This window comes from Piliocolobus tephrosceles, chromosome 1, assembly GCF_002776525.5.
Source record: "Piliocolobus tephrosceles isolate RC106 chromosome 1, ASM277652v3, whole genome shotgun sequence".
NCBI lineage: Eukaryota > Metazoa > Chordata > Mammalia > Primates > Cercopithecidae > Piliocolobus > Piliocolobus tephrosceles.
Window position 1 is genome coordinate 22,734,987 of NC_045434.1, and position 20,205 is coordinate 22,755,191.

A 20,205-nucleotide genomic window follows, 5' to 3' on the forward strand; every position below is an offset into this window, starting at 1 on the left:
AACTTTTCTTTAAGTTTGAAATTACGTTGAAATAAAATATTACCCGAAAAGTTCATGCTAACCTATGTACAAATATAGAGTAATAGTTATTAGTCAAAAGCATATAAAAGGACACTCACATGGAATTGAACATTCCCATTAGGGCAGTAAAACAAAAGCCAATCGCAAACATGGATTTCATTCGAACCTGTAATGAGACAAACAAATTGTCGTTTTACACCAAAAAAAAAAAACACATCTAAAGCATATCTCAAAAGGTTTGGTTTCATGTCATTTTTTTAAAAAGTACTCCTTAGCAGTTTAAGACCAACCTGGCCAACATGGTGAAACCCCATCTCTACTAAAAATACAAAAAATTAGCCAGGCGTAGTGGCAGGTGCCTGTAATCCCAGCTACTTGGGAGGCTGAGGCAGGAGAATCTCTTGAACCCGGGAGGCGGAGGTTGCAGTGAGCCGAGATTGCACCACTGCACTCCTGCCCCAGGATACAGAGTAAGACTCTGCCTCAAAAAAAAAAAGTACTCCTTAGCAAAAAGCTATAGTTGTATGTTGGCTAACCCACCTTCACCTCCAATTCCTCTTCTTGCCACCCAGTGAGGAAGAATATTGGGGTGACTTTGTGGCCCAATTCTGGCCAATGAGTTAATAAGTACTGGCAAAAGGCCTCTCAGTAAGTAAAAGAGAACTATTGCACAGTTCAGGTGTCCTGTGTTAAATATATAAAAGTTAAGTGAAAAATTAATCAAGCTATATAATTAGCCTATCTATGCTTTAGGAAGACATGCTCAAATAAAGCCTACTCTTAATAAATAATGAGGAAATTGGTAATGAAATCACTCTTCCTTATACTTCATGGTATGCCAGATACTGAGAACAAAAGGTCTCTTAAAGAACAGAAGAGCCAGGCACAGTAGCTCACACCTGTAATCCCAGCACTTTGGGAGGCCAAGGCAGGTGGATGGCTTGAGCTCAGGAGTTCAAGACCAGCCTGGGCAACATAGCAAGACCCCATCTCTACAAAAAAATACAAAAATAAACCAGGCATGGTGGCACACGCCTGTAATCCAAGCTACTTGGGAGGCTGAGGTAGGAGGAGCACAAAAGCCCAGGCAGAGGTTGCAGTCAGTCGAGATAGAGCCACTGTACTTCAACCTTGGTAATAGAGCAAGACTCTGTCTCAAAAAAAAAAAAAAAAAAGACTGGGCAGGGTGCAGTGGCTCATGCCTATAATCCCAACACTCTGGGTGGCTGGGGCAGGAGGATCCATCACTTGAGCCCAGGAATTCAAGATCAGTGTGGGCAAGATGGCAAGACCTCATCTCTACAAAAAAAACATTAAAAATTAGCCGGGCATGGTGTACTCCTGTAGTCCCAGCTACTTGGGAGGCTGAGACAGGAGGATCCTTAGAGCCCAAGAATTCACAGTGGCAGTGAGCTCTGATCATGCTACTACATTCCAGCCTGGGTGACAAAGCAAGATGCTGTCTCTAAAAAAGGAACAAGAACACAAGACAGTAATAAAAGCCATTTATAATGTTCCAACTCCTATATTGGGATTACACATATCGCCATAAAACCAAAGATTGAGCCGGGCGTGGTGGCTCAAGCCTGTAATCCCAGCACTTTGGGAGGCTGAGACGGGCGGATCACGAGGTCAGGAGATCGAGACCATCCTGGCTAACACGGTGAAACCCCGTCTCTACTAAAAAAATACAAAAAACTAGCCGGGCGAGGTGGCGGGCGCCTGTAGTCCCAGCTACTCGGGAGGCTGAGGCAAGAGAATGGCCTAAACCCGGGAGGCGGAGCTTGCAGTGAGCTGAGATCCGGCCACTGCACTCCAGCCCGGGCGACAGAACAAGACTCCGTCTCAAAAAAAAAAAAAAAAAAAAAAAAAAAAAAACATTCAGCATTAACATAAGCAAGAAAAAGAAAATAAACTACTTCATTTGAAAACATAAAAGGGAACTAAGAACTGTGTGAAGAGGACAAAGTATGACCTCTGAGACAGTCTAAAAAAGCTACTTATAGTATTAAAATGAAGTTTAAGAGCAGGAGCATATTTTCACCTCCATTTGGTCCAGGAACACCCATGATATTATTTATAGCCTTCACAGGTGATAAATTTCTGAAAAGGTGAGTGCAATGCACTTGATGTAAATCAGTCTTTTGCTAAAAACATTATGTGGTTAACCAGAAAGTTATATTTAGGTCTCTTACCATTGATAGATCTCTGTTGTTATTCTTCAGTTTCTCTTCTTGTCTCTCTGCAATGAATTAATGAGATGGTTAATACATACAATGCTGAGCACAAAGCAGCTGTTAAATAAACTGTCACTGGTTGGTGATTACAAAAGTACTCTATCTCAATATCATCTAATAAGATGATGAAAACACCTGGAATAGTATACATTTTGTACTCAGAAGATTCAAATTCAGCAGAGCACCAAAATATTTCAATTTAAATAAATACAATCTTTAGAGTTTTTTTGAAATTACGTCTGGTATTAGATGTCTTAACTCTGTACATTAATACATATGCTTATGTTACACCAATGGGAATTGCCAGTTAATTTGTAAGTATAACATAATGATTGCACTTAGATGTCTCAGATTAGTTATCCTTCTCTTAAATTTTCTACCTTTTTTCAATTTCTCTAAAATGGCATATAGTCTAAAATTATAAGCCACTTGATAGGATGAACTTAAAATTCAGGTTATAGCTGGGCAATCCCAGCACTTTGGAAAGCTGCGGTGAACACCACTTGAGGCCAGGAGTTCAAGACCATCCTGGGTAACATAGCAACACCCTGTCTCTACAAAAAATTTACAAATTAGCCAACCATGATGGTATGCCCCTGTAGTCCCAGCTACTGGGAGGCTACAGTGGGAGGATTACTTGAGCCCAGGAGTTTGAGGCTGCAGTGGGCCATGAACGCGTCACTGTGCTCCAGCCTGAGCGACAGGGTAAGACTCTGTCTTAAAATAAAATACAAAAAACTATGCATTCTCTAAGTAGTGAACTTTTAGAATACAACATCTATGAAATTTGAGAAAATTTCATGGAGAGAATAATCTGGAAATATGCAGAAGATACATTTATATTTAGAATGATTTATTTTTCCAAGATGACTAGCAAAAGGGAAAATTAAAAGTCAGAAAAGGAATACTCCAAAAATGGAGCTACATTTCTTGTGGCTATTGGAATAAACTAGCAGCAATGATGACATCCATCTGACCACAGAGTCAGTAGACCTTCAGCTAATCCAAATAACATAGAAAATGACCTAGAATGAATGTATAAATTCAAGGCCCCAAATATATTAAATTTCAAGAGCTTCCTCTCATATTTAAATCCAAGTCATGAAGAAAAAAGGCCAGGTGTGGTAGCCCACATCTGTAATCTCAGCTCTTTGGGAGGCTGAATTAGGAGGATTTGCTTGAGCCCAGGAGTTCAACGGCAACACAGAGAGACCCCATCTCTACAAAAAAACTTAAAAATTAGCCAGGCATGGTGGTATATGCCTATAGTCTGAGCTATCGAAGGAAGCTGAGGCAAGAGGAGTTAGGGGTTGCAGTGAGCCATGAACATGCCATTATACTTCAGCCTGGGCTGACAGAGGGTAACCCTGCCTCAAAAACAAACACAAAACAAAACAAGAAAAGAGATACTTATCCCACTCAGCCAAGCTTCAGAATGTCTGCCCGCCCTTTCCCACCCACCTTCTGGGGATATCTGCCTGGCATCATACCTTGTTGAAGGGTTAGCCTCATGAAGATTTATAACATCCTCTGTCCTACTACTGCTGACCAAAGAGGCAGTCAAACCATAAGCTCTCCCATGACCTATGGCATAAAAAGATCAGCTGGGCCAATTAGATTCCCCTCTCAGGAATTTATGCTAGAAAATTTTGGTAAAATAAATCAATTAACTATGGGAACAGAAATAGAAAAGTTATAATATAGTACTGGCTCCAAAACTTAATTTGCCTAAGAATTATATGGGCAGCTTGTTTAAAAAAAAAAAGAAAAAAGTAGACTCCTGGGTCCCACATCCAGAGATCCTGATTCAGTAAAGTCTGGGAGTAATACTTGGAACCCTTCATTTTTCCTAACTATCTCAAGCAATATTGATGTAGGCAGTTTATAGATCACACTATGAAAATACTGAGATAGAACCCCAGGACACAAGCATCTGGAGCAGATATTCCTAAGGGGTTGGTGGCAGGGAAGGACATAGGGAAGGTTAGGTGAAGGCAAAAGCTGAATGCCAAAAAAATTAGTGAAATCTTACAGTGAAGATCCCTGTCTGACTTTTTCTCAAGACTTGCTCTGCTTGCAGGACTTGCTTTACCACGGTTCCTGCCTTCCTGGAACCACTTAGTTCAGCTTTGCCTGAGTTTCTCATCACGTATATCCTTCAAATAAACCCCTTATGACTTCTTTATTTGGAATGCAACAAAACAAACTATATATAAAATTCATATACCAAAAGTAAATTCATTTTTCTTCTATAAGAGGGAAATACAAAATAGTCAAAACATTTGCTTCTGAAATTAAGAACTGAGAACATCAAATCTTCAGTTAAAAAGCAAAAGACACCTCCACTGCAGATTAATGGTTCTTTCAAGGACTGTTATCAAAGAGCTTCACCTAGTGAAATCAATGACATTTTGCTTCTCTGGAACACTGAATATTGATGACTGCTTCCCTCTTACTGAAAACTCCCTTCTTTCAGTGCAGTGGCTTTACTCTTTATGCCCCCCTTTTCCCCAGATACTATATATATATATACACATTTGTAAATAAGCTCGAGTGAGGAATCTGGGCTAAGAAAAAGTAAGGGTTAGATAATAACAAAACTATAGAGGATCCGTACATAAAAATACATTTAATTGGTCCTATAAACTTGCTGAAGATGAACAGCAAATCTCATTCTAGGCTTATCAGCAGCCAATTCAAAGGAAAACAAAAATCAGTTTGAGCACAGTGTCAGTAAGATAAAATAAATCAATTACTTATGAGAACTGCTACTTTTCCTGACATTGAAAACTAATAGAAACAGTTTCCACAATTTCTTATCGAAAGACAATTGTCTAATGTTGTGGATGTTTTTGAATATATTCCATAGCAGTACTATAACAAAGTGTATGATAACTGGCTGAATTTTTCATAATAAGCCTAACAATGCAAATGCCAAGGCGAAATACAGTAAAAGCATTTTATGAAGTCCAAAATAATCCAGTTTAGGTTTACAGATTTCTGATAGTCTGGCTTAATCTAAGATTAAAATGTACAAATCTAGAGAATGGCTAGATCATCTTTCAAGCAATTCCTCATAAATATTACATCTTATAATTTCTAGTAAGATTTTGATAAGCAACTCTTCATAAATACTACTTCTTTTTTTTTGCAACAAAGTTTTGCTCTTGTTGTCCAGTCTGGAGTGCAATGGCGCGATCTCAGCTCACTGCAACCTTCACCTCTCACCTGCCGGATTCAAATGATTCTCCTGCCTCAGCCTCCCAAGTAGCTGGGATTACAGGCATGCGCCACTATGCCTGGCTAATTTTTGTATTTTTAGTAGAGATAGGGTTTCGTCATGTTGGTCAGGCTGGTATTGAACTCCTGACCTCAGGTGATCCACCTGTCTTGGTCTCCCAAAGTGCTGGGATTACAGGCGTGAGCCACCATGCCCAGCCATAAATACTATTTCTTATAACTTCTGATGAGTTTTTTTTTTTGGGTGAGCAAACAATTCAGGGTTGCACTCCATGTTAAGATCATTTGAATTCAGATACTCTGTGTTGCCAATTTAAGGACAGAGGATAATCTGCCTTCCATTCTTATATCCTTCCTATTCTTTATAGCAAAGGTACTTGAAAGAGTTGTCCATGTTCAATGTCTTCATTTTCTCACTGTCTGCATTCTCAATGTCTGCATTCTCTCCTTCATCTATATGATCTGGCTTCTGTCCCCCATCATGCCACTGAAACCATTTTTGCTAAAAGCACTAATAACCTCCATTTCTTAGACATTTACCATCATCATCAGGTCCTTCCTCCTCCCTGACACTCTCCTCTCAACTTCTGTGACACTACTACTTTCCAACTTATCTGGCAATACTTTTTCAGAACTTTACTTCTTCTGTTGTTCCTTAAATTTCTGTTCCTCAAGACTCTCGGCCGGCACGGTGGCCCACACCTGTAAGCCCAGCATTTGGAGAGGTTGAGGCAGGCGGATCACCTGAGGTCAGAAAGTTTGAGACCAGCCTGGCTAACTTGGGGAAATCCCGTCTCTACTAAAAATACAAAAATGAGCCAGGTGTGGTGGCGCATGCCTATAGTCCCAGCTACTCGTGAGGCTGAGGCAGGAAAATCGCCTGAACCTGGGAGGCAGAGGAGGCTGCAGTGAGCCGAGATCACACCACTGCACTACAGCCTGGGAAACAAGTGACACTCTGTCTCAAAAAGAACAAAAACAAAACAAGCAAACAAACAAAAAGTACTTATCATCCTGCATAGTAATCATTTATTTTCTGGTCTATTTTCCCTCTCTAAACACAGTTCATAAAAATAGAATCTTTTTCTACTTTGTTTCTCCAATGCTGTTAGGGGTAACTGACACATACAAAGTAAATGTTCAATAGCATTTTCCCATAGAATTAAGTAAACAGACCACTTAAAAAACATCCAGGATCGCTATACTAACTGAAAAACTTTAATCAGAACAGGAATTGACATAATCTAATTGCATGGAATTCTCCCCTGGGCTGTAACAGCAGTGACCTAGGTATACAGACACAGTTTCTGAAACAAATACACAATCTCACAATAATTTTTTTTCCTAATTTCAGAATCAAGAAACATCATAATGTATAAAAACAAAACCGGCCGGGCGCGGTGGCTCAAGCCTGTAATCCTAGCACTTTGGGAGGCCGAGACGGGCGGATCACAAGGTCAGGAGATCGAGACCACCCTGGCGAATACGGTGAAACCCCGTCTCTACTAAAGAATACAAAAAACTAGCCGGGCGACGAGGCGGGCGCCTGTAGTCCCAGCTACTCGGGAGGCTGAGGCAGGAGAATGGCGTAAACCTGGGAGGCGGAGCTTGCAGTGAGCTGAGATCCGGCCACCGCACTCCAGCCTGGGCGACAGAGCCAGACTCCGTCTCAAAAAAAAAAAAAAAAAAAAAATCATATACAATCCTTATGAATTGCCTTTTGGAAACAGAATTACTTAAATTCTAAGTTATACTAAAAAACTAAAAACATATGATATGTTCATTATTCTCCAGGTATATCAAAATTACTCAGAAAATTTCCTACCCCTTGGTGGATTTCCATCACTAGTCAATACTCAGTAAGGAAGCCATGGAAACAATGAATACAAGTAAGACTTAAGTGGAAATAATCATCTCAGATATAAAAAAAATATGCTTTTACAAACTATGCCAAAAACTCTCAGCCAAGTTCAAAAGCCACAACTATCATTTTACAAAACTCAAATTCCAAAGCTAAGAGCAAAAATAGAGGAACTGCTTAAATTTGTCCTGTATACCTCAAGAAATGGGTAAGAATCAAGTGAGATAAAGTATGCACGTGCTTTATAAACCATAAAATCATAGAAATGTGAGTTATCACTATTAATAATTTTATTATAGTTTCATTATCTAAGAATGAATTTTTTTCCAAGAAAAACCAAATTTCATTTTGACTAATATCTCATCTTACCTATTTTCTTTTTCTGTTGTCGACCAGCTGACTCTGTTATTGTTTCCTTCTTCTTTTCCACTGTAAACAACATAGTAACACAGTAAAAATTAACTGGACTACACCAAAGGAACAAAGGATGCTTTATTACAGCTGAACCAATGAAAAAAGCTTGCAAGAAAGTTACACAGTGACTGATTATGGTCATGATTAAGTTAACTGGTCCACTCTCACAGCTACTGATGGTAAAAGGTAGATGCAACATTCTAAGAATGAAACAATTATAAGCATCATTAATCAAATACCCATAAAGAATTGTATTGATACGATCATAATGAAAACAGACTATCAGCTGAGGATGATTACCTTAGCTAGTGTCAAAGCACAATTTTCAAATTCTGCTCTCAGATAACTAGGTTAATTGTAATTCCATTATCTTATGACAAACGGTAGAAATTTATTCACTCAGTTATTCGCTGCCTAAATAACTCTAAGCAGATGAAAAAAATATGCTCCCTACCTTCTAAAGAATACTCTAGTCAGGGGAGATAATCAAATGACAATTACAGTAATGTGACAAATAGATATATGCACACTGCAAGAAAATCAGGAGAGCCAGAAAACCTAAGACCAGCCAGACGCAGTGACTCACACCTGTAACCCCAGCACTTTGGGAGGCCTAGGCGGGCGGATCACCTGAGGTCAGGAGTTTGAGACCAGCCTGGCCAACATATAGTGAAACCCCGTCTCTACTAAAAAACGTACAAAAATGAGCTGGCGTAGTGGCATATGCCTGTAATTCCAGCTACGTGGGAAGCTGAGGCAGGAGAATCACTTGAACCCAGAAGGTCGAGGTTGCATGAGTCAAGATCGCACCACTCTACTCCAGTCTGGGTGACAGAGCGAGACTCTGTCTCTCAAAAAAAAAAAAAAAAAAAAAGACCAATTTTGCTGATGCATTTCAATTACTATCAAGATTATATAACAATAAGCTTTTGAAAAAGAAATAGTGGACCAGGCGTGGTGGTTCACACCTGTAATCCCAGCGCTTTGGAAGGCCAAGGCAGGTGGATCACGAGGTCAAGAGATCCAGACCATCCTGGCCAACATGGTGAAAACCCATCTCTACTAAAAATACAAAAATTAGCTGTGCGTGGTGGCACATGCCTGTAGTCCCAGCTACTTGGGAGGCAGAGGCAAGAGAATTGCTTGAACCCAGGAGGCAGAAGTTGCAGTGAGCCGAGATCTCACCACTGCACTCCAGTCTGGAGACAGAGACCCTATCTCAAAAAAAAAGAAAAGAAAAGAAAAGAAAAGAAAAAGAAATAGTGTAACGTATTTATATTTTCTATCTTTAATTTCCTGTAAATGGACTAGGGATATGTCCAAAATTGCCTTTACTTAGTTTATTTATATTATCTGTTACCCATATGATTTTAGTATGCTAATAGCAAACAGTATGGTATAGGTGTCATTTCTAAAACCTACATTAAAGAGAATTAGCAGGTAGAACTCTTTCCTTTAGTACAGGAAGTTTGTCCCTGAATTCTAAAAGCAAAATTAGTATCACTGCTTTATCTAAGAATTATAAAATTCAACTTAACTCCAATATTGCAAATGAAATTTAAAGGTTTGGCCAAAATAAAATACGTGATTTATGTGATTTGTGTGTGTGTGTGTGTGTGTGTGTGTATAGTTTATGTATGTTCTGGGAGACTGAGTAACAGATACTGTTCTAGGTAAACAGAAAGATAAGATATAGGCCAGGCATGGTGGCTCACACCTGTAATCCCAGCACTTTGGGAGGGTGAAACAGGAAGACTGCTTGAGCCCAGGAGTTTGGGATCAGCCTGGGCAACATGGCAAGACCCTGTCTCTATAAAAAATTTAAAAATTAGCTGAGTGTGGTGGCACATGCCTATAGTCCCAGCTACTCAGAAGGCTGAGGCAGGAGGAGCTCTTGAGCCTAGGAGCTTGAGGCTGCAGTGAGCTGTGTTCACTCCACTGCACTCCAGCCTATGAAGAGCGAAATCCTGTCGCCAAAATAAAATAAAACACAACATCATGTATGTGGAGAGAGAGAAAGATTTTGAATGAACATACTAGTGAGAGATCATAAAAGAAAAATGTCAAATTTCACATTTTAAGATGTTATAAAAATAACATTTTATGTCGGGTGCAGTGGCTCAGGTCTGTAAGCCCAGCACTTTGAGAGGCCAAGATGGGAGGATCGTTTCAATTCAGGAGTTCGATAGATCAGCATGGGCAACATGGCGAAACCTCGTCTCCACCAAAACTACAAAAATCAGCCGGCCATGGTGGTGCACTCCTGTGGTGCCAGCTGCTCAGGAGGCTGAGATGAGAGGATCGCAGGAGCCCAGGAAGTCAACACTACAGTGAGCCATGACTGGGCCACTGTACTCCAACCTGGGTGACACAGTGAAACCCTTTCTCAAAAAATAAATACATAAAAAATAAACATTTTTATTAAAATGTTATAAGGATAACATTTCAAAAGACAAAATGGATTTAGAAAACACTTAATGTTTTATTCTTTATCATTATTATTAAACAAAGAAACAAAAATATTTCTTTCCCACCCCAGAAGGACTATAACACAACTACTTGTCATTTAATCATGACTGCAGAGAAAACGGCAATAAAAAGACAGAAGGCTAGAGAATAGAAACATAAGACAATTTCATAAACATTAGTCTGGTCTTCTAGCAGACCAGATTGAGACTAGATAAACTGTTTTTAGGGATACATTAATCTAAGGTTTTTCAAACTTCATGAGGTTGTGATGAAACCTTGGTGTGTTGATATTTATTCATCAGAATCTTACCTGACAACAAGAAGTAGAAAAGTCAGAGTTGACAAAAATAAAAGCTGTCTACTATGAAACGCATTTCTGTCCATGACCTGGTATTCCTGCATTCTGAATTCCAGAGTTCTGCCAAACAGTTTACAGATTATTCTAAAAGATTTATCCTATTTTACCGTAAACAACATAACTCATACTTCACAGCAATTTATACTTAGTAAATGCTCTCAAATAAACAAATGTGTTACAAGAATCAAGTTATATATACTGTACTCTAATCTTTCTCATTTATTGAAGTATCCTTTCATTAGTATATATTATAATAGTAACACAATAAAAGGAGACCCACTGATATTCAGAGTACATCTATAAGCCCAGTGACCATCTGAGTCCACCAACTCACTACCTTGAAGAAAGCATTTTCTTTTGCTAAAGGCAGCTCAGTAGGACTGCTTTTTGGATACTAGTATTCTTTTAAAAATGCCAAGGACCAGATCAGCACAAGCAAAGTAACCTGTATCAAATTCTGATTCAGACCTCTTTATATTTTTTGATATTCTTCAAAAACCCTACAAACTTTCCTTGCTTAAATTCATACTAAGTATCAGAGGGAATTCTGTATTTGCAATTATTAGACATTTGTTCAAAGAGGAAATTTACCTTATGTTTTTCCTTTTTAATATTCCTCATGCTAAACATAATAGCTGTGCATTTGATTATACATTCCAGAGACAGAATTTGTGGCCACTCATTTCATATTGTACTTGCTGTGGTAAACTCAACACATAGCAAGCAATCAAATATTTCAATTGATCATATATAAAAAAAAAATACATGCTTACTGAGTTTTGGTAGATTATCCGGAGTAGAGGACCTAAGACCACAAGAAATGCCATGAGTCATTCCAATCATCAACCTACCTCATACTTACCTTCAAAGGAAGTATATGAAGAAATTATAGTGAAATTGCAACTATAGACGTGTAAACTGGCAAATGTATTACTTTGTTTTGTTTTTGTTCAAGATTGGATCTCACTCTGTCACCTAGGCTGGAATGCAGTGGCCCAATCTCCCATCTCTGCTCACTGCAAACTCCACCTCCTGAGCTCAAGCAATCCTCCCACCTCAGCCTTCCAAGTACTTGGGACAACAGAAACACGCCACCATGTCAGGCTAACTTTTTGTATGTTTTGTAGAGATGGGGTTTTGCTATGTTGCCCAGGCTGGTCTTAAACTCCTGAGCTCAAGCAATCTACCTGCCTCAGCCTCCCAAAGTGTTGGGATTACAGGTGTAAGCCACTGCGCTTAGCCTCAATGGTATTACTTTGAATTGCAGTGTACAGTGAAGGAGACTTCATTTATTTCTATAATGTAAATAATTAAAGACAAGGCAATATCATAGATACCAGTGAAGCTCAAAATCTATAGGGCACATCCATATTATATAAATATTTAAAGTATGAGTATGTTCAAACAAATTTGAAACTAAATTTGTTTTGTATTTCATAAAACTACTCAATGATATAAATGACATGAAGAAATGTATACAGGGATGCCATTGCATGCTGCCAACTAGCATAGGATCATAGCAGAACAATTTTTCACAAAGAATACATGTGATGTTATGCTATACAGATAATTTATTCAATATACATTTATCAAGTATCTAATATGTGCCAGGCACTGCATTAGGTACTGTGGATACAATGGCCTTTGTCCTCATAGAAATTACAGTTTTGTTGAGGAGAGACACATTACCCTGATGACCATAATCATATATAGGTAAAACTGCAATTGTGACAAACACTCTAAGGAGAGGTATGTGGATAAATCACAAACTATGATAGGAAGATTTGGCCCTGTCTGGGAGACTGGATAAGGCTTCGAGATCTGAAGAATGTGTAGGATTTTACTAAACAAAATGAGAAGGGAAAATTATTCCAGATAGGAGGAACAACAGATACAAAGTGCCTGTAGTAGGAAACCATAAGACTAGCCCAGAGGACAGATAAAAGGCATGAATGAATACAGAATAGGGAGCAAGAGAGAACATGATACAAGACGTAGCCAGGAGAAGGGAGGGTGGTGCCGTACCGTGCTGGACCTTACAGGCCACATGTTTATCCTAAAGCAATTGTGAAGAAATTGAAAGGTTTTAAGAAAGACAAGTAACATAATCAGATTTGTGTTTTAAAACATTACCCTAGATGCATTATAGGGGACAAATTTGAGTGGGTGCAGGTGGACCAGAGAGGAGGTTACTGCAGCAGATTAAATGAAATATAATAGAAGTTTAGACTAGGTGGTGGTGGGAGAAATGGAGAGATGTGAAATGATCTGAAAACTAATCAGGAAAACAGCAATAGGGCTTGGTAATGGACTGCATATATGGGGCAAAAGAAGAAAGCATTCAAATCAATAAATGTTTATTAAACATTTACTATGTGCCAGTCAGTGTTCTAGGTAAACAGGATACATAGGTAAACAACAACAAAGAACCCTGCCCTAGTGGAGTTTTCATTCTAGCAGGTAGAAATACACAATAAACAATAACATGATAAATAAGTAAATCATACAGTATATTAGAAAGTAATAAAAGCAACAGAAAAAAATAGAACAGGGTAAGGAATATTAGGAGTAGGGGAGATTGGCAGGTTGCAGTTTCAAATAGAGTGGTCAACTTAAGCATCAGAGGTGATGTTGGAACAAAGATTTGAATAAGGTAATAGGATTAGCCCAGCACATACTGTAGGGAAGAACATTTCTAGGCAGAAGGAACAACCACTAGAAAGGTCTCAGCACAGAGTATGGCCAGTATGTGTAAAGAACAGCAAGTTGGGCCGGGCGCGGTGGCTCAAGCCTGTAATCCCAGCACTTTGGGAGGCCGAGACGGGTGGATCACGAGGTCAGGAGATCGAGACCATCCTGGCTAACCCGGTGAAACCCCGTCTCTACTAAAAATACAAAAAACTAGCCAGGCGAGGTGGCGGGCGCCTGTAGTCCCAGCTACTCTGGAGGCTGAGACAGGAGAATGGCGTAAACCCAGGAGGCGGAGCTTGCAGTGAGCTGAGATCCGGCCACTGCACTCCAGCCCAGGCGACAGAGCAAGACTCCGTCTCAAAAAAAAAAAAAGAACAGCAAGTTGAACAGTGTGGGTAAAGCAGGGTAAGTGAGAAGAAAGAATATCAGAGTGGTAAAAAGGAAGCTCAGTAGGCCATTGTAAGGATGCTGGCTTTTCTGCTGAGTGAAAGGCACATGACCTAATAGGCTTTTAAAAAGATTATTCTGGCTGTCATCTTGAGAACAGACTTCAGGAAGACAGGAACGCTTGTTGGAGACTGTTGCAATAATCCATGCAAAAGATCACAGTGCTTAGACCACAGTGGTTAACACTGGAGCTAATGAAAAATGGTCAAATTCTGGATATCGGAAGCTCTCTGAACCTTTACTGGTTTGGGGTATTTCCCCAAAAAGGAGACCCCACAGTATCTGCAGACAGAATAGATATGGGTTTTAAGAAGAGTAAAAGATAACTGCACAAGAATTACGGCCTGAGCAAGTGGAAGGACAGAAATGCCATAGACCAAGATAAAGAAGGCTACAAATGACACAGGCTTAGACATGAGGAACAAGTATTCAATTTGGGACGTGTTGGGATTGAGATGTCCACCAAACATTCTAGCTGAGATAACAAATTGATGCATTAATATGTGAATCTTGAATTCAGGAGAGAGGGTTACATAAATTTGGGAGTCACTGGCCAATACAGCTGAAAGGTAAGTTCACCAAGGAAGTGAATGTAGAGAAAAAAACTAAATTTCATGTCACCCCCAACAACAGGAGGTCAAGAAATGAAACCAACAAGTAAACTGCAGAAGAATGATCAGTAAAGGCAGGGCACTGTGGTTCATGCCTGTAAATCCCAGCACTTTGGGAAGCCTAACCAGGAGGATCGCTTGAGCCCAGGAGTTTGAGATCAGCCCTGCCAACAGAGCAAGACCTCATCTCTCCAAAATATTAGCCAGTCATGGTGGCGTGTGTCTGTAGTCCCAGCTACTCAGGAGTCTGAGACAGGAGGATCACTTAAGCCTGGGAGGTCCAGGGTGCAATGAGCTGTGGGGGGTGACAGAGTGAGACCCTGTCTCCAAAAAAAAAAAAAAAAAAAATTAAATTAAAAAGTAAAAAATAAAAAAAGGATGGCCAGTAAGATGGAGAGCAGCAAAACAGAGAGTATGGTATCCTGGAAGCCAAATTAATAAAGCATATCAAGGTTTCTGGCTTACACTACTGGAAGCATGGAGGTACCCATCACCAAAATAGGGAAATCCTGGAAGAGTATCTTGTTTGTGAAGGTAAAGATAAGGAGTTTGGCTCAGATATGCTGAGGTACATAATCAACATTGAGTAAATGAAGTAACAGTAAGCTGTAATTTTAAAAGCCTGAGTCTGGTCTCTATTCTTTGTTTTCTCTGTGACGTAAGTTGTCATTATCATCCTGAGGCTCAGTTTTCTTTCCTATGACATGGAAGTAATATTTATACGAGTGACCACAAATGGTTGCTGTGTGGATCAAATGTGGTAATTTAAGAAAAAAACTTCAAATCCCTATGAAGATATAAGAAAAAGTCACAGAATACAGAAAGTTGTAGGAATTCTAAGAAACCAAAGTTATATTTAATCCTTATAAGGGAGAAAAGAACAGAGAAAACTAAATCAGGCCTATAAGGAACCATTTACCTTGTACCTTTAGCTGAGTCCTGTGGAATTCCTGCTTTATTTCAAAGGCAACAAACCCTTCTTGTTTTTAATCTTTTCCTCAAACACCTCTTCAACTTCCTAACCCAACTGAAACTTGGCTTATCTCTGAAGACACCACTTACCTTGACACCAGTCATAATGACCTATTATCCTCCAAATATGCCTCAAATGTTAAGATTTCCGTATTTTTGGTCATATGTTATTTCCTTTACCTGGAATTTCCTTTCCCCATTTCATTCTCTATCCAAATTCTAACTATCCACAAGGAACTGCAAGGCCATCAGCATTATGAAGGCTACCATGGTTCCGCATAACTGAATGAAACCTCTTCTTTTTTTTCTAAAGACAAGTCTCACTCTATTGCCCAGGAGGCAGTGTAGTGACACCATCGTGGCCCACTGTGGCCTCAACCTCCTGGGCTCAAGGGATCTTCATGCTTCAGTCTCCCAAATAGCTGGGACTATAGGCGTGTACCACCATACCCAGCCAATTTTTTTTTGTAGAGATGAGGTCTCCCTATGTTACCCTGGCTGGTCTCAAACCCTTAGGTTCAGTCCTGCCTCAGCCTTCCAAAGTGCTGGGATTAACAGGAGTAAGCCACTGCGCCAGGCTGAACCTCTTCTTTAGAACCACCACAGCACAAAACATGTATCTGCCACGTCCCCCACTTCCCTCTAGGTGGTATTACACATTTTGCATAAAAGTCTTCTATTTCTGAATAGGCTTCAAGTCAGGTTCATCTTCGTACCAGCTGGTGCTCTTAAAATATTTACTGTGAACATGGACTTAATGAGCTTGACGTGTTGAAATTATTTCTAATGTGTTGTCACACTCACATTTTTTACTCTGTTTTTCCACTTCTGCCTTCAGTCTCTTGTACTTGTCTGTCCTGTAAACCAGGACCCAGGTTATGCCTAAAACAGTAAAAGCAACATGTTAATAGAGAAATGACTGGAACGATCACAACAAACTATTAGAGGTTACTGTTGTTGTATTTACCCATGGTTAACTTTTTTCAAAGGTTAATACAACTGACTCTTCAGCCAAAACAACAGTAACATGATGTGAAGGTGTCTCCACAATTACACCAGTGAAATCTACCTGAGACCAAAGAAAACTCGGCAATCGACTCCACACTCCCCTCCTGCTCCTATTCACGAGTTGCCCAGAGATCCCCTGGAGTAGAGTAGATGAGCCTCTCTAGCAAGTAAGGCTCGCGATCTTTCCCCTGGAGGCACAAGGGACCCCGGGGCCCTTCCTCCCGGCGACTGATCAAACGTCTGAGAAATAGCCGCTCTCACCTTCTGCGAGCAGAGCCGTGCACACAGAGATAAAAACGATGAGGAGAGTGTCCGCGAACATAGTGCTCATCTCGCACCTTCGTCCCTGCCTCCCACCTGCCAGGGGGAAAGCGCTCTAGAGCCAGTAAAAGTGAAGCGAAAACGGCTTCCGTAGACTCCACCACCACAGAGTAACAGACCAACTCTGACAGCCCGAAGATCGCACTTCCGCTTCCGGGGCACAGCACCGGAAAGGCTCGTGTCTGAGAACGGCGTGGCCACGAGAATCTAGAGGAAACGAACCCGCAAGTCACTAGAGCTGAAGGCTGGTAATCAAGCCGAATCTCGCGAGAATTGGAACTATTTCAGACCCAGAGCAACATAGTGGCGGCGGCGAACTTTGCCCGGTAGTTTTTACTGATTGGGGTGCTGGCGCGCGCCTTTTTCTCGGCCAGAATCCAGTAATTGGGATAGTCTTGGCTTCCATCTCAGCCGCACTTCTGTGATCGTAATATTAGTTTAGCTTGGATTTGCCGTGAAGTAAGAAGACTGACTTCCGCAAACGTACTGAACGTCTGGGTGTAGGTGCCAGGGCAAGGACGTGCAGCTGGGGCCGCGAAATGAGATAGTTGTGGGCCGCTGGCCTCAAGGAGCGAATTGTCAGCGCGAGGAGGAGAAGCTTGTGCATACGCTTTGATAAGGGTTTTAATAGAGGTATTACCACAGTGCTGCGTGACACGGTTGAGAGGGCGGTCAGAAGAAACTAACGAAAAGAACTGAAGCAGTGCCTTAGGGGAGTAGGAGTGCTTTTGGAGAAAGCAAAGGACTTTCTAGGCAAAGTGGAAGTCAAAGCACGGATGCCTGAAAATTCATAGTGTGATAGTGCAGTGAGTAAGTAATGTGTCTAGAGAAGGGGTCATAAACCCAGATGCCTAGATTGGCGAGAGAATATAAATTACGTTATGCAAGCTGAGCCTAAAAAAATGGTAGAAGGTACTATGATGGATAAGGGAGCATTAAGTTCATCTGAAAGGAGAATTTGATACCCAAATCCAACCTATTTCTCTAGGAGAATGAGCACCCAGTTTCTGAGATGACTTCGTTTCTCAGGAAAATCCAGAAATCCTGGGTTTTATGTGAAACTTCAATTTATACATGCTGGTAACTAATTAAAATTTTAAAATGCCTCAGCAGCGTGGTTTCAGCCATTGTAGACGGTTTCAGCTTTTTCAGACTGTGGTGTGTGTATGTGTGTGTTTGTGTGAGAGGGAGAGAGAGTGAGAAAACCTGGAAGCTGGCGCCGCGCGCGGTGGCTTACGCCTGTAATCCCAGCACTTTGGGTGGCCGAGGCTGGCGGATCACAAGGTCAGGAGATCCAAACCATCCTGGTTAACACGGTGAAACCCCGTCTCTACTAAAAATACAAAAAATTAGCCGGGCGTGCTGGCGGGCACCTGTAGTCCCAGCTACTTGGGAGGCTGAGGCAGGAGAATGGCGTGAACCCAGAGGCGGAGCTTGCAGTGAGCTGAGATAGCACCACTGCACTCCAGCCTGAGCAACAGTTGGAGACTCCGTCTCAAAAAAAAAAAAAAAAAAAAAAAAAACCTGAAAGCTGGCTGAGCTGTATCCTCTTGTACTTCCTATCATTGATGGGGTTTTGTGTTTTGTTTTTTTGAGATGGAGTTTCACTCTTGTTGCCCAGGCTGGAGTGCAGTGGCACAATCTCGGCTCACTGCAACCTCTGCCTCCAGGTTCAAGCGATTCTCCTGCCTCAGCCTCCCGAGTAGCTGGGACTACAGGCAACCACCTCCACACCCCGCTAATTTTTGTATTTTCAGTAGAGACGGGGTTTCGCCATGTTGGCCAGGTTGGTCTTGAACTCCTGACCTCAGATCCACCCACCTCGGCCTCCCAAAGTGCTGGGTATACAGGCATGAGCCACCGTGCCCAGTCCTCATTGGTTCTTTTAAACTCTACTGCACTTAAATATATAATTCTCCTGAACACTACTTTTGACCTTTTTTTAGCTTTATGTGCATTTCTTTTCTCCTAGACTTAGCAGCAGAGACCCTATCTCCTTTTTAAGAAATATTATCGAGCTTCTACTATACGTCAAGAACAGTAGTAGGCAGTGTAGGGTCAAAAGGATGGTTAAGAGAATATTCCTGACTTCCAAGGGCCCAGGGAGATTATACAATATAATAAGATTATAGGTATTATAGAGATTCTTATAATGTTGAGGAGAACAAGATGTGTTCTTCCTGGGTAGTTGGAAAGGTTTCAAAAAGATCCTATTTGAGCTAGACGTTGATTTGAGCAGTTCAGACAAGGATAGATTTTTATTCACCTTTGTATCACCCAAGGTAAGTGCTGAGATAACAGTAAGAGCATGATTTTGGAAATCGACCTGATTTTAAATTCTGGCTCTGCCAGTTACTTGACAGCAATCCTAGAACCTGTTGTTTAGCATCTTTGAGCCTTAAAAAATGGTGGTAACATCAGCTGCATAAAATTGTTATAAAGATTGAATGAGGAAGAGTATATTATAAAGCATTTCAATCAGTGCTTGGCACACACAATTCATCAAATTCGACATGCTATTCATTGTAAGATGCATCATTTTACTACTAAAAAGGAAAAAATAATTAAACCATGACACACCATTGATTGTAAGATGAATCCCATTCAGAGATGTTAAAATATGAACAAATAAGAAAATGTGAAATTATTAATAAGCAGTTAAGTTATTCCTGTGTAAATGTTTGCAGCCATGGACTGCTAGGATACACTTCTAGGGTAATGATGTCATGACACTATGCCCCTTGTTTAATAACAGTGCTAGACACAAGTTCAGATAACATCTTTTCTAGATTCAACTAGTTTTCTTTGTCATATTCCCAAATTCTCTAAGCTCTCAGTTGTACTATCAAATTTTTAGATTTAAAAGTTTTCCCCATGAGGACCGCTCTCCCAAAGCTCATGACCTCCTCCGGTCTCTAGTACAATAGCAAGACTTTTGTCGTGGGACTTAATTTTACTATTCTCTTAAACCTATATATTTTTTCTAGTTTATAATTGATGTTGTGGTACATCTTCAAGTAACTTTCTGTGAAAGGTGAATGGGAGCTAAGCCTGTTCTTACGTTATTAGTAGAATTAGTAATAATAATATTGTTGTGAGAGTTCCGCGCGGCGCCAGCCCTTCCGCCACGGCCGCCACTGGAGAGCAGTAGCCATGGCTCTACGCTACCCTATGGCCGTGGGCCTCAACGAGGGCCACCAGGTGACCAAGAACGTGCAATCCCAGGCACAGCCGCCGCCGCGGGCGTCTGACGAAACACACCAAGTTCGTGCGGGACGTGATTCGGGAGGTGTGTGGCTTTGCCCCGTACGAGCGGCGCGCCATGTAGTTACTGAAGGTCTCCAAGGACAAATGGGCCCTCAAGTTTATCAAGAAAAGGGTGGGGACGCACATCCGCGCCAAGAGGAAGCGGGAGGAGCTGAGCAACGTATTGGCCGCTATGAGGAAAGCTGCTGCCAAGAAAGACTGAGCCCCCTCCCTTGGCTTCTCCCTGAAATAAAGAACAGCTTGACAGAAATAATAATAATAATAATAATAATAATAATAATAATAATA

The 20,205-nt window shown here is 40.7% G+C and overlaps 1 protein-coding gene and 1 pseudogene across 2 annotated transcripts in view; one reads left to right on the forward strand and one right to left on the reverse strand.

The window, feature by feature from the left end:
- Nucleotides 1–17,817, reverse strand: part of TMCO1 (transmembrane and coiled-coil domains 1) — a 42,655-nt gene extending 24,838 nt beyond the window's left edge. The window contains exons 1-5 of the mRNA XM_023207060.3: nt 16,591–17,817; nt 16,126–16,203; nt 7,729–7,788; nt 2,217–2,263; nt 120–187 (exon numbers count right to left, since the gene is read on the reverse strand). Coding sequence (XP_023062828.1) covers nt 120–187; nt 2,217–2,263; nt 7,729–7,788; nt 16,126–16,203; nt 16,591–16,660 — 323 coding nt within the window. The 5' untranslated portion in view covers nt 16,661–17,817. The remainder of the gene's footprint in view (nt 1–119; nt 188–2,216; nt 2,264–7,728; nt 7,789–16,125; nt 16,204–16,590) is intronic.
- Nucleotides 17,818–18,401: 584 nt separating this feature from the next.
- On the forward strand, nt 18,402–20,167 carry LOC111539284 (annotated as a pseudogene). The gene has a single exon (XR_002730626.1). The product of XR_002730626.1 is annotated as a 60S ribosomal protein L36 pseudogene (transcript).
- Nucleotides 20,168–20,205: the final 38 nt, after the last annotated feature.